This window comes from Centroberyx gerrardi, chromosome 18, assembly GCF_048128805.1.
Source record: "Centroberyx gerrardi isolate f3 chromosome 18, fCenGer3.hap1.cur.20231027, whole genome shotgun sequence".
In the NCBI taxonomy this organism is placed as follows: Eukaryota; Metazoa; Chordata; class Actinopteri; order Beryciformes; family Berycidae; genus Centroberyx; species Centroberyx gerrardi.
Window position 1 is genome coordinate 21,942,864 of NC_136014.1, and position 12,719 is coordinate 21,955,582.

The 12,719-nt window shown below is 41.6% G+C and overlaps 1 protein-coding gene across 1 annotated transcript in view; it reads right to left on the reverse strand.

Moving 5' to 3' along the window:
* cdk19 (cyclin dependent kinase 19) overlaps window positions 1–12,719 on the reverse strand; it is a 45,557-nt gene that overhangs the window by 29,161 nt on the left and 3,677 nt on the right. Inside the window, exon 2 of the mRNA XM_071899286.2 lies at window positions 12,595–12,670. Within this exon, the coding sequence (XP_071755387.1) occupies window positions 12,595–12,670 (76 nt within the window). The remainder of the gene's footprint in view (window positions 1–12,594; window positions 12,671–12,719) is intronic.

Below are 12,719 nucleotides of genomic sequence, written 5' to 3' on the forward strand. Positions count from 1 at the left end.
TTAGGGCCTCGACCCCCAGCTCTGCGGCATCACTGTCGACCCTGAGGGCCACGCGCCGGCTGAGCTGGTCCCACCGCTGACTCATATATCCACTGACTCAGTCTAGTAACTGTTGCCTCAGGGGTTAAAGTAATAATCCACAATATTTTCATATAAAAAAACTGTTTTGCTACTCTCTATCGCTGATTGATATGACACAACAGTGATTCAACCTATACTCAGTTCATGAAAGCTTAATTTGCTGTTCTAAACATCCTGGTAGGTCTTTCCCAGGAAAAATCATCTGGCGCACAGGAAGAGATGCTTTTTTTATGTTACCAGCAGCAGCAAGAGCAGTTTGTTTGTAATAAATAGAAGAATGAGCAGTGATAGCCGCTATTGCTGAACAGACAGAGAAAAGAGTGATCTCTGGGAAGTAGAGTGCAAAAACACCACGGCAGTGACACTTATCATCAAAGATGTTGCCAGTTTAAAGCCACCGCTTTAACTGCTGTAATTAAAGGAGGGTCAGATTCTTCAAAAATGGGACGGATCTAGCCTCTCTCTTCCATGAAGCTTCCAAGAACTGCAGAATTGGATGAGACTTACATCTACAAGTCCCAAGGAATTTGTTCACTCACTCCTGCTCTCCGACTGCCTGAGGATTTTGACCACCCTTCTCTCTTTCCTCTCTTCCCCGCTCCTCACTTGGCCAATTTTGGTCATTGCTGATGAAATTCAGAAATAATTTTGCAAATGCCGTATTCAAATAGCAAGATGCCTTTTTCTCCAATGTTTCGTCAAAGTCAGGCCTGTCGTCTTCGAGCGACTAAGGCTATGTTCAGCTCAAATTAGATTTTTTCGCAATCCAATCCAATGATTCACATACTTTTTTAAAGTCTAAGCAGTAAAAAAACCACATGGAAATCTCTGAAAATGCAAGTCTGACCACTCAAATCACATTTCAAGTGTTTTCACGGTGGGCACAAAAATGCACAAGAAAGAGCTTATGAATAGGGACTGATTTAGACCTGGCATGCCAGGTGGATGCAATTAAGCTTGGGTTTAAAACAGCAGAGTGTTATATGAAACCATCTGCCACTTGGAGCGGCTGTAGAGATTTCTGGTTTAACTAGAGACCAGGAGCAAAAGAGGCCAGCGACTTTTAGGATGGTGCTGGATCACCCAAAACCTAAAATGTCTGAATCAACATATAATTGGACTGGAACTCAACATAGTGATGCCAGTAACAGTGTTTATGTGTTTTATTAGAACTATAAAAACTGGATTTAGCAGAAAACCCACTAACACCTCACAGGCAGTTACTATGTTTACATGCAGCCTGCGACTTAATTATCCATTCAGTGTGACTGAAAAGAAGTCCAACCGTTGCTATGGTTGACACGTTTACATGGGTGAGAAAACCACAGTTGTGTTTCTCTAGTGTAGGTTGGTGCATTTGGAATGAGGGTAAGGAAATGGCAGATCATTAGACTGCATGTAAACGTATTAAGAAAAACTTTTTGCCTTCGGTAGCCCAACTATCATGGTTTTGATTGTAAAACCATACCATGGTGCAAAAAAAGAATGAACCGGAAACAATAAAAAAACCTAAAAGTAACATGAAATGACACATTTTTGTGCAATAATTATACTATTCACATTTGTTTTAGATTTTCCTCGGCCAAACGGGAAATAACAAAAAATCCCATATTTTGCTGACACACAATGTATGATATGTATGATGGTAGCTTAAAACATATGGCAAACTTAATATGTATGTAAATAAAAACATTTTTACACAGATTTACATTCTTAAGTTTGAAATGTATGAAAGCCGACGATAGTATAATGACATAAAAAACAATAAAATAAACTATCAGTTCTGGGAAAACGCCTGTAATCCGCCCTTAACCACAGAATGCCGGCAGTCCTGGGGGAAAATTTTCCATGTGCCGAAATCTTGTGACTCACATTTTTAGGCAAAGGCCATTTAGGCCATTCCTCAAACTGGAGGACGGACTGGAAGTCTACTGACGTCTACTGCAGTCTACTGAGCTCACACTGGTGAATGTTGCCATCATATTGAACTGTGTTTTCTGCTCCAAATCAACACCGTTCATCAATGAGGCTAAAGAGACTGGCATTCTGTGTGAAACCATAGCTAGCTATTGACTATTAGTGTGATCAATCCAAAAAAAATACTGAGGCCACCTCTCTGTTTCTAACACACATCTGAATGCTAAAATTTAGTGTTGCAAATAAATCAAGCAGCCTACTTCTGAACAAGATGGTTTGCTATTTAACTTTTACATGACCCATTTCCTACAAAAACACCAAAAAACGATACTGCAGGACAAAACTGATCAACAGATTTGTTGTGAAATAAGAAAGAGAGGCGCAAGAATATTAACATGGCAGGAATAAAAGAACAGGCTGTTTGTCCCTGTTCGGAGGAAAATGGGTCATGTTTTGTAAAAGCTTCAGAGGGAAAGCACTCACTGGACGGGCTCCAAATACTGGCAGCTAAGCCAGAGTCTGGCCAGAGCTGCCAGTCCACCTTTAAACAGGCCACTCAAGACCCAAATCTGCTTTCAGGTCACTAGCCATCACGTAACGTTTGTGGGCGGTTTCTGGAACACAAATTTAGCCTGGACCTGGGATCGGAAAGAAGATATCCATTAAAGATGGTTTTTTTCAGTCGAGGATTAGATTTAGGCTTAATCTGAAACCAGGGAAACATCTTGTAGAAAGTTATGTGGCTGTTAATTAGCAGCTGAGGCCACAACTCAGACATCATGTCATCCTCTTTGCACCGAATCACATCCCTTCTGCCCACAGCTTCCTCCTCTGCTTGGTGTAACATGCTCTTATCTTTAAGTAGCAAAAAAAACAAAACACTTCTGCCTCTCTCCTCAGCATTCATTCACTGATTTCTTACATGATTCTTGTATGATCACAGGAATATTATCAAGGCACTGTAGCTTTGACCCTTGCACTCATTGCTATTAGTTGCTAATGTTTGTCATCTAGGAACTAAAGCTTATTCTACTGTAAGTCGCTCTGGATAACAACTAGATGACAAAAATGTAAACACAACTTTGCAGGGGATGTCAGCTTTGGGAAACAACACTGAATGAAGGCTAAAATCTCTTGGGGTTTAGAATAAAAAAAAGGGTTTTATGTCTCTGTAAAAAAGGTTCAACACCTCGCAGACTGGCAGAAAAGACGAGGTTTGGCGAGCGAGAAAAAAGCCCACAAGAAAAACAGCGCGGCCCTGGATTATTCTGCTACTGAGGACTGATTAATGACTTCTCTCATGCGGCTGGCAGGCAGCGGGTTGATAAATCCACAGCAGACTGCTCTGACCGCCACTGGGGTAGAGAGAAACACTACGGCTCTGTCTGCGGGGAGACGCACGCCAAGCTTTTTTCCCCGGGAATGAACAAAGTGATGGCGATTGGCTCAGCGAGCGATCCGTACGGCAGCAGCCATTTGCTGTTATTCAGAGTCAAAATAACTGCTGACGAGGCTAAAAGCGGTGTCTCTGGTAGACCCCAGGCTGCAGCTCCAAGGAGGATTAGTTTAGTGCCGGATCCAGAAACGATGCGCAAGATCAGAACCAGCATGACACACACACACAAACATATGGTGTGCAGTTGCATTTTTTTTTTTTTAAATTGCAACAACAGCTGTATTCTGTAATACGGCCGATACACTGTTTCTCAGCATTTGTTTGATTTTATTTTTACGAAGCGAGCCTAAATCACACACTGGATGACAAATAAAAGCTCTTCCGCATAATTGACGGCAAGACATTAGCAATCATTTCATCCCTGGCAACCGTGCGGGACAGCTTTTCAAACCAACACCCTCTGCAAACACAACCAGAATATGGTCGTGTTTGCACAGTCATCAGAGCGCTGGGGAAGAATGGCCGGCGTGGGCCAGAAAACACAGCGCTGCCTCTTGGACACCGAGGCGGAAACCACAGTGGACCAGTATTGGGCCGAGCGCAGGATCTATTTTCAAAAAGAGCCAAGTAATGATCAGTAACACCGGCAGTGTTTGGTATAGAACGGTGCTTGTAGTCAAATGGAGTGTAGCCTCGTCTCTAAGGAGGAGGGTAATTTTATGTTTCTACTTTTAAGATGAAAGGACCATTGGGCCACTTTATTAGTGTGTAATTTTCTTGTAGTGGGTCATTACTACTTCAGCAGTGATTACACAGAGGAAGCAAGTTATCTATAAACATGGAACAAGGCTAACAGAAACAAAATAATATCCTCTATAGTATAGTATAGTCATCTGAGTCAGTGGTTCATATCAGTCCACGTGTATCAAAATAAATTATGGCATAAATAACGATGCAGCGCTAAGGGAGCAAGAAAAAAAAAGGGAATATTAGGAGGTCAATTGTGTTTCTATCTTGGGGTGAGCTGCACCCTCGACATTTAGGCTACCTAAACAAAAGCCATTGTTTGAAGTGAACGAGGGGGAAAACAAGACTCATTTCAGGGGAATGATGAAATTCATGAACAATGTTTCAATTCATCAAGGTCAAGCTCAAACTGAATAGACCAAACAGATGTGATCCAGGAGCAGGTGGGTGAAAACACTTGTACAATGATAATCGCTCTGTGGTGAAACCAGTACAGGATTTCTGAGTCCCTTGAGGCACCTGAATTAGGGCCGAGCAATAATTCAGTATGATTGTTTATTGTCTTTCAATAGAATCATATTGTGAGGAAATGACATCACGAGTTTCATCACAGTTTATATTATCATGCAGTTCAAAGCAATGAACATCAATTTGATTATTTAACATGTGATTTTGCATGTGTTGGGCAGATATCATTATAATGTTTATCAATATGGAAATGATTTCTTAGGGTTATTGTGATATGAATTTTGTCCATATCACTCAGCCCTAACCCAAATCAATAATTGTTCAATCAATAATCAATAATTCTCTGCCAACGTAGACATTTTTGTGATGACTTGGAAAAAAGGTATTTCCATGAAATGGCGATTTCATTTTAAATGTTTGAGAAACTGAATGCTTTGATGTCTCTACATTTGACAATATATAGGTGAATAATAGTTCATTGCTCATTATTATTTCAATAATAGGTGATTGCCTCCTTATCATTTTGCTTTCATAATACCATGTTAGTAATGTGATGATCACACAAGGGCAAAATATGTACTGATAATATCTCTGTATGTGTCAATACCGCAAAATCCTAATAATATTGGCCAATAATGTTGGTGTCCTAATATATCTGCCTCCAAACTAAAAACAATTGTGAAAAACTCAAACAAAACAAACTAGACTTTATCAGTCCAGCCAGGCTATATTTCACTGGCCAAACAATTGTCTTCTCATAGAGACAATCTTGAGAAACACCGAAAAGCATGTTGACTTCACTAAATCTGAGAGTCTGCGGTCTGCTGAGCAGTTCTGCGGCCAAACCAGAAAACAAACAAGTTCCTGTTTTTCACCGAAGCTGGATTCACTCCATTCTTAAGCCCCTTGCTGAAGAACTTGGCCTACGCAGGTCAGTTAACCTCCCACAACCGGCTGGCAGAGGATTTACCCAAGTTGCCCAAGCGTTATCTAAACATGGTCTGCTCTGTCCCAGGGGTTTAAAGGGTGTGCTTCAGCAGGAGACCTCAGTGGACCGTGTTATGCAACCTGCTGCTTACGTCCCGCTCAAACAGTGAGCTGACAGCGCAGCGCAGCGAGGCTACGACCGCCTGGATCGTTCAGAAAAGCAGCAGAGTAGGAAACCAAAAGAACAGGTTCAAGCTCCCTACAGCCTGCTGAAGAAGTAGAATGGCTACCAGCTACAGGAGGCCTTGTTCTGTAGTTGAATCTGACCTTTGACCTCCTTGTGGAGGGGGACAAGCAAAAAGAGAAATTTCTCCATCACAAAAAAGATCTCCATTTCAAAGTTTTAAACAGCTTTAAAACTGATGGACACTTCAATTGTCATATATTATTCATATATATAAGTGTTACTTTTTTGGTGTACCCTCTTTCCCTCAACCTGCCTTGTGTACTTCTACTTTAGTTAGTGATTTCACACATTTCCCAGAATGCCTTTCAACAACCTCAAGAGAACGGGTTTGAATTTATAGCATTCTATCAAAGGTGGGCATGTAAATACAGCTAGCTACCCAATTAGTTCATGAACATTGAGGCATATGATTATGATGCGATGATTGCGACCGCACCCTTTACTCAGAATGCAACATGTCTTGTGGCTGCATTGCATTCTGGTCTATTGAGGCTACTCTCAGTGGAGAAATTGGTCTCTCTGCCTCTTCTACGATGGATTTCTCCCTGTACGATTGTTGAACGTCAGTGCAAAATGGTGAGTCTAGAAAGAAGCCCTCGCTCTTTGATTCTGAGGGACTTGGTGAGGTTAATGGGCATGATTGCCATATCAAACAATGTGTTGCTGTCCAAATTTCACTGTACCTATGTTACACTATGACATGATCTTTCATTACAGTCCTTTTATACATCAAGTACAATAAATGTACAGGAATTTGTCTTTGTGATAGTAGTTCAGGAACATATTTAGTCTATATAATGTTACAGGTAACATTCAGTCATCCTATTTCCTATAAAAAATAGCCTCAGGTAATAATAATATCACTCAAAAAAGGTTTTGAAAATGGCCAAGCAGTAGCAAAATCGCTCAAAGGCAATAGAGGCTTTTGAAAGTGTGGTAACAAAAGAGTAAGAAATTTGGGGTCTCCGTTCAAATGATTGTTCAAAATGACCTGACAAAACCAGAAAGGAAATGAACCCAGCGCCCGAGGCAGAGGAGACAAAGAAACCATTTCAAATAAATGGCTATCATCAAATACTAGTTTTTCATCTTTTCTGACACTAGTCTCATCTCAGATTACCTTGACCACATTGCACTTAGTGTAACTGTTAGCATGAATAGCAATAGCATGAATTTGACTGGATAATATGATGTCTGAAGTTTGATTACATTAATCAGAGCAATGAACAGCGTTTGTAAAGGCGACCTACATCCATTAATGAAACTTTGCTGCTCATGGCGCAGACTTGTATTTCTCCAATCCTAAAGGAACATGGAAAAATCATAAAAGACCCCAGCCATTTTACGTCATAAAACCAAAAACACATAGTAACAGACCATCCATCTCTCCGCCCTTACCACCTCCTCGGCTCTGAATGTGGCATGCCAGTTGCTTAACTGTACATTTCGCTAAACCAAGCGAGGTAGTGGGGTGGGAAGGCACAAAGAGTCGATTGTTCTGCAAGGCCAGTCTAAAAGATTTCTTGAGGCAAGACCAATTTCTGGGGGCTCTGAGACTCAGTAGACAGTCGAGGAGAGGCGAGGCTCGCTCTGCTGCAGTGAATAATGGTGGGAGGGGCTTTCTCCTACCTGCATTCCTCAGCTCCATGCAGGCCTCCCAGACTCTGACAGCCTCCACGCCCACCTCAGCCCCTCCTCATCTGCTGCCCTGAATGAGGGGCCCACCCTAACCCTAACCTATAGCAAGGGGACATATGAGGCACAACCATGTGCACGAAATCTTTAGGGGACACTGCACGTGCTGCATGCAGTTGGCTCACTGTATAATTATCCTACTTCACCTCCCTATACACTGACACAGAGCCCAGGAGAGTCGACTCCGATGCACTGCCAAGAAAAGCTTGGAGCACAAAACCACATTACACCCCACCAACGCTTCTGTCTGCTTGCCTAAGGAGACACTGTCATGGTCTGATATGATTATTCTGAGAAGAATGTTGCTAATGCCACGAGAAAACACATCTTATCTTATTCTCACTTTCAGGGCTGAGCTGAAATCAGCAGTAGGCCCGACCTGTCATCGTCTGAGGCTTTAGAGAGGGGAGCGGTCCTTCTTCCACAGCTTAAAAGATTAAGCGCATCAACTGACTTTCCTTAAACAATGAGCTTCTCTTCGTGTCCAAATAACACGGCATCAGGTTCAAGAGCTCTCTAAAGCAATCAGCCAATTCATTTGGGTTAGCTACTGCAGGAGTGTCACAGTTGATTTCACGTCAATGATGACAGATTCAGTAATTGAATTGGGTAATAGTAAAGTTAAACTCCTGAGCAGCTATAATTATCGACTGCACACACAAATACATGAGAGAATGTTCGGCCGGAGGACTGACTCATCATCCATCAGGTAATGACTAAGCGTCAAATAACATGAGGCAACAACAACAACAACTCCAGTCTCCAAGGCCGTGACTCATTCTCCCTCTCTGCCCTGTTTGGCACAGAAGCTGCTATCAGGACCGGGAGAGACTGGGGAGCAGGCCGGCAATCTGACACCTACTGAGATGCAGATATTGACAGACTGTGTTGGAGAAGCCATGGAGAGAGAGAGAGAGAGAGAGAGAGAGAGAGAGAGAGAGAGAGAGAGACAAAACAGGCGACAATCCTCTGAGGCAAAAGTCGGGAGCACACACTTAGACACACATGCATGCGCAAACAATTACAATTTTCCAAGAACATGATACACACACCACAGACACACTAGAGAAACGTAAGTTCAAACAATGTCATTAAAAGATTTTTTTTTAAAAATAAAGTTTTGTTCTTCACACTGGTATATCAGGCACATTTAAAGGAGAATACCAGTGTCATTTAGAGTTACAGCCCATTTATTTCCGTCTGTGTACTCGTTTTTCCACCGTTAAAAAACCCCCCCAAAATTTTACAACGTCAAACCCGAGCTTGAAAACTGCTTAACTGCTGTCCTGGCTAACAAAGACGGCCCCAAATTAGAAGACATTTATGTGACAATAAAGTTGTAAGTCGACATGATTTTGAGGGATTATTTCCTGGCAGAGACTTCCATTTCTTCCTGTGGGTGTCGGGCGATTGACAGTAAGCAGAGCGTAACATAATGCAGCGCTGATAAGAAAACACTCAACTCAGGCACAATGTAATAACAATAAAACAGAAACTCTCACAAAACTAAATTAGGGCTTCGTGTTTACTGTGATGGATTATCTCACTCTCAAGTCTGGGGAAGTTGTTTTTTTGTGCTGAACAAGAATGAATGGCAGCAAATGGCGTCTTCTGAAGGGAGGAAAACAAACCCTGATATCTCCAACTATGCTGCCTGTGTGCAGACAAACCAGGAATAATGCAAAGGAGAGGGGCAACCTAAGACGAATGGCACAAACTTAGAAAAACACACCAGTATTACCCTTTAAAATGTATCTACTCACTGCAAATGGCATGTCAAACTGTGATACAGCTTACAATAATTTCCATAATTTCCTGACTTTGCTGTGAGTAATGTTTCCAAACAGGTTACTCCTGTAACGCTACAGGAAATACTAAAAGCCTTACCCCTGGGCAATATACTTCATCACTGAATATATTCTCGATTCTGGTTTTGCATTTTTACACAGGAAAATCACACCATGAACCTTGACTGCACACCTGCATCTGAGGCTGTGTCAGTGAAGCAGAAAAGAAGAACTACACAATAAAGAATCTCATTTGCCATCTCTGGAAATGATGTCTGTTCTCTTGGGGAAATTGAAAGTAATTTTGAACTTTGAAGAAGTGACAGCTGCAGCTTCACGCACACACACACACACACACTTATCTCCAAGAACAATTCGATTGTGTTTTATTGTGTCTTCATCGGAGGACTCCTAAGTGTTTGAAAATCAAGCCAATTCATTTTGAGTCATACGACATTTTAGATATCACAGTCAGAGGAGCTGAGGTGTGTCATGTGGTGAGTGACTGGAAGCAATGAGGAGGGCGGGGCGGATAGCTCCCGCCATATGGACCTGGTCCAGTCTCTCTCTCTCTCTCTCTCACTCTCTCTCACTCTCTCTCTCTCTCACTCTCTCTCTCTTACTGCAGACAACAGCCAGCCATCAGCTTGTCACCAGTGCATTTGTACAGTTGCGCTGAGGCTCTGACCTTTGCACTCTTTCCTACTGGCTGCTTGTAATGTTGGTGATCGAGGAAATTTCAGCTTAATCCACTGTTACACTCAAGGACAATAGTCAGTTACTGCTACTACCATTTAGTGTTGTCTTTAAATGTAATAAATGTAATCAATTATTGTCGAAGACTTCTTTTTCTGTAATTTTAAAAACAGCATTCATTTCTTTGAGGAAAACTTTTGGCAAACAAGCAAAGCAAATAAAAGCCCTTCAAGTGGTTAGACTGGAAACCAGAGTCCCTTGTAGTCTGTTATATAACAGCCAGCCTGTCTGTCATAAGGGTCACATTACTGTCTCTTCTTCTGCTACCTTTGAGAGAACCGAGAGACATGCCAAAACACTTTATCTTTAATGGTGACCACTTGCTGCACTAGTAGGCGTCAATGTACATTTCTAACCAATAAAAACTTCTGATTTTTGACCAATCCCGCCCCTCCGCACCCCTCCGTACCCCTCCCAGCAAATAAAACTGACTCAACAAGGGGCGCAACTCAAGCAGAAAAACTGTCACGCTACTGCATTTGCTATCACTCGGATAACCCTCAGCTGACAGCAACAGGTTCAGGCACATTTTGTGGGCGTTGTCCAAAGTCATTCTGGGAAATCTAGGAAAGGCCTTCTCTGACAACCAAAAAACTTTGACTCATTTGGAATTTGGAAAAAAATAACACCACTTAACTCCATGCCTTCTGGTTATTGTATTAACCCACAATCATCTGAACAGCCATTAATTCAGAGGGAACCAGCAGCTCCAAACACACTCTCAGAGCATTCCTGAGTTAAATTACTGACTTGCTGTCAAATTCAACATTTTCACATTTTATATTTCACACAATAAATTTAGAGGTAATTAGTAACACTAATAATAATAAAACACCCAAAATGTTTTGTGTTGCTTTTAACAAGTAATTAACAAATGAGCACAAGTCTGCCTACTCAATAGCCTCTCTAGGTGAAAGCTTCTCCACCCAGCCGGGTTTGAAAATCACCATGGAGACTCATTACCTTATTTAATTATACTGAAGTAGACAGCATCGATGTCTGTTAATATGTTTTTTATGGAAAGGATGGAAATTGAACTTGACACAGCTATTAAATTTGTAGATGATCCACATAAGAGCACTTGTTTGCAACATTGTGAGAAAGCTGGGTGTTCGCAACAGTCTACATTAAACCATGGTGCACTCTCTGCCTTCTCTCAGACACAGCGGGAATAAGCCGCAGATGTAACATGGTTGATACTGCGCGATATTGTCCGCTAGTAAATTGAAATACCCGTTTCGCCATCTGAATTGGGTCCTTTTTGATTGGTTGATCAGATTAGATTGTGTGCGTCAACGCTCTGCTGGTCAGTAGAGCGTTGACGGTTCGAATCAGGCCGAGGGCAAGAGCAGAACGCAAAGTGAGCATCAGTTACACAGCAATAAAAAAAAAACATGTGAGGCAACAGCTGAGTGTGCACAAGGAGGAAGTTGGTCTCTTCATAAGTGTACTCAGGGTCATAAATTAACAGGGACTCGGGGTAAAAATGCCCATGAACGATCATAAAATGCCTGTGAAACAAAAAATGGCCTCAAAAATTAGGAGTACCCTTTTTTTGCATTTCAACCTTGTTCACATTTTATTCGTTGAGTTGTCAAGTATTGGTGTAAATACGACTAGTATTGTCCCCCCGTGGGCCACCGTAGGAGATCTGTGGGAGCGCTATGACCACACGATTCATTCCAGTGCATTCTGGATGAGAAAAAAGGAGCATTTCTTTGATGAGAAAACAACGGAGTACGCAGCCTGAAGCAGCAGAAAATGTCGACGTTACGCAACCAGCAGTAGGAGAAAATGCCGACCAACACAAACTACTGCATTAACAAAAAATAAAACAACCAGTATCATAAAAAACTCAACAGTCGAGGGGTGGAAGATGGACTGGTTGGGAACAGAGAGTGGGGAAAACGGCACCATCCTCTTCTGTGAGGCCTGCCGCCAGTTTCCAGGAGTGGGAAAGAAATTAAAACAATTTGCCAATATGCAATGCAAATTTATTACTTCACAGTTCAATAAAATTGCAAATGAAAAAGACCAAAATACCCAAAGAAATCAGATCCAGCGGGCAAAAAATTCCTTCTGAGAAAAAAGTTCTGAGTGTACTTGGTATATGTGTGTGTGTGTGTGTGTGTGTGTTAAGCCTTCGGGCAGTGCCCTCACACTGCCTTCAGGTTTAAGTTGTAAGTGGGATATTATGAGTATTATGGCCATAGTGATGTCTCTTATTACCAGCATTTGTATTGTATTCAATTACGGCACACAGTATCTTGATGTTTAGGTTCATCAAGGATTGACTATTGAAGCCCACTTACCGCATAAGTGGGCATAAAAGTGAGAGATTTAAGGCTGCTGGCCCATTTACAAATGACACAATCAAAAAAATTATCTCAGTGAAAAGAGTTTAGAGAGTAAATGTAGACATTTTCATGGGATACTTTATGTAGAGTGTGAGCTGTTTGTTTTTCTTCACTATACCAATCACAAATCTTCAAAATGTCACTTGTGCTTTTAAACAAAATCACTGAAATCATCGAAGGCCTTTGAATAAAAAAACAAAACAAAGCTTAACTCACAGCGATTTCCCTGCAGGCAGACATCGATATTCCAGTGCCTTCTATTTGTTTCAGTGCATACTCCTTCTCATCTTTCCTGTAGAGATAAAGAGACAAATGGGAACGACATTATGAAACAGCCCCAT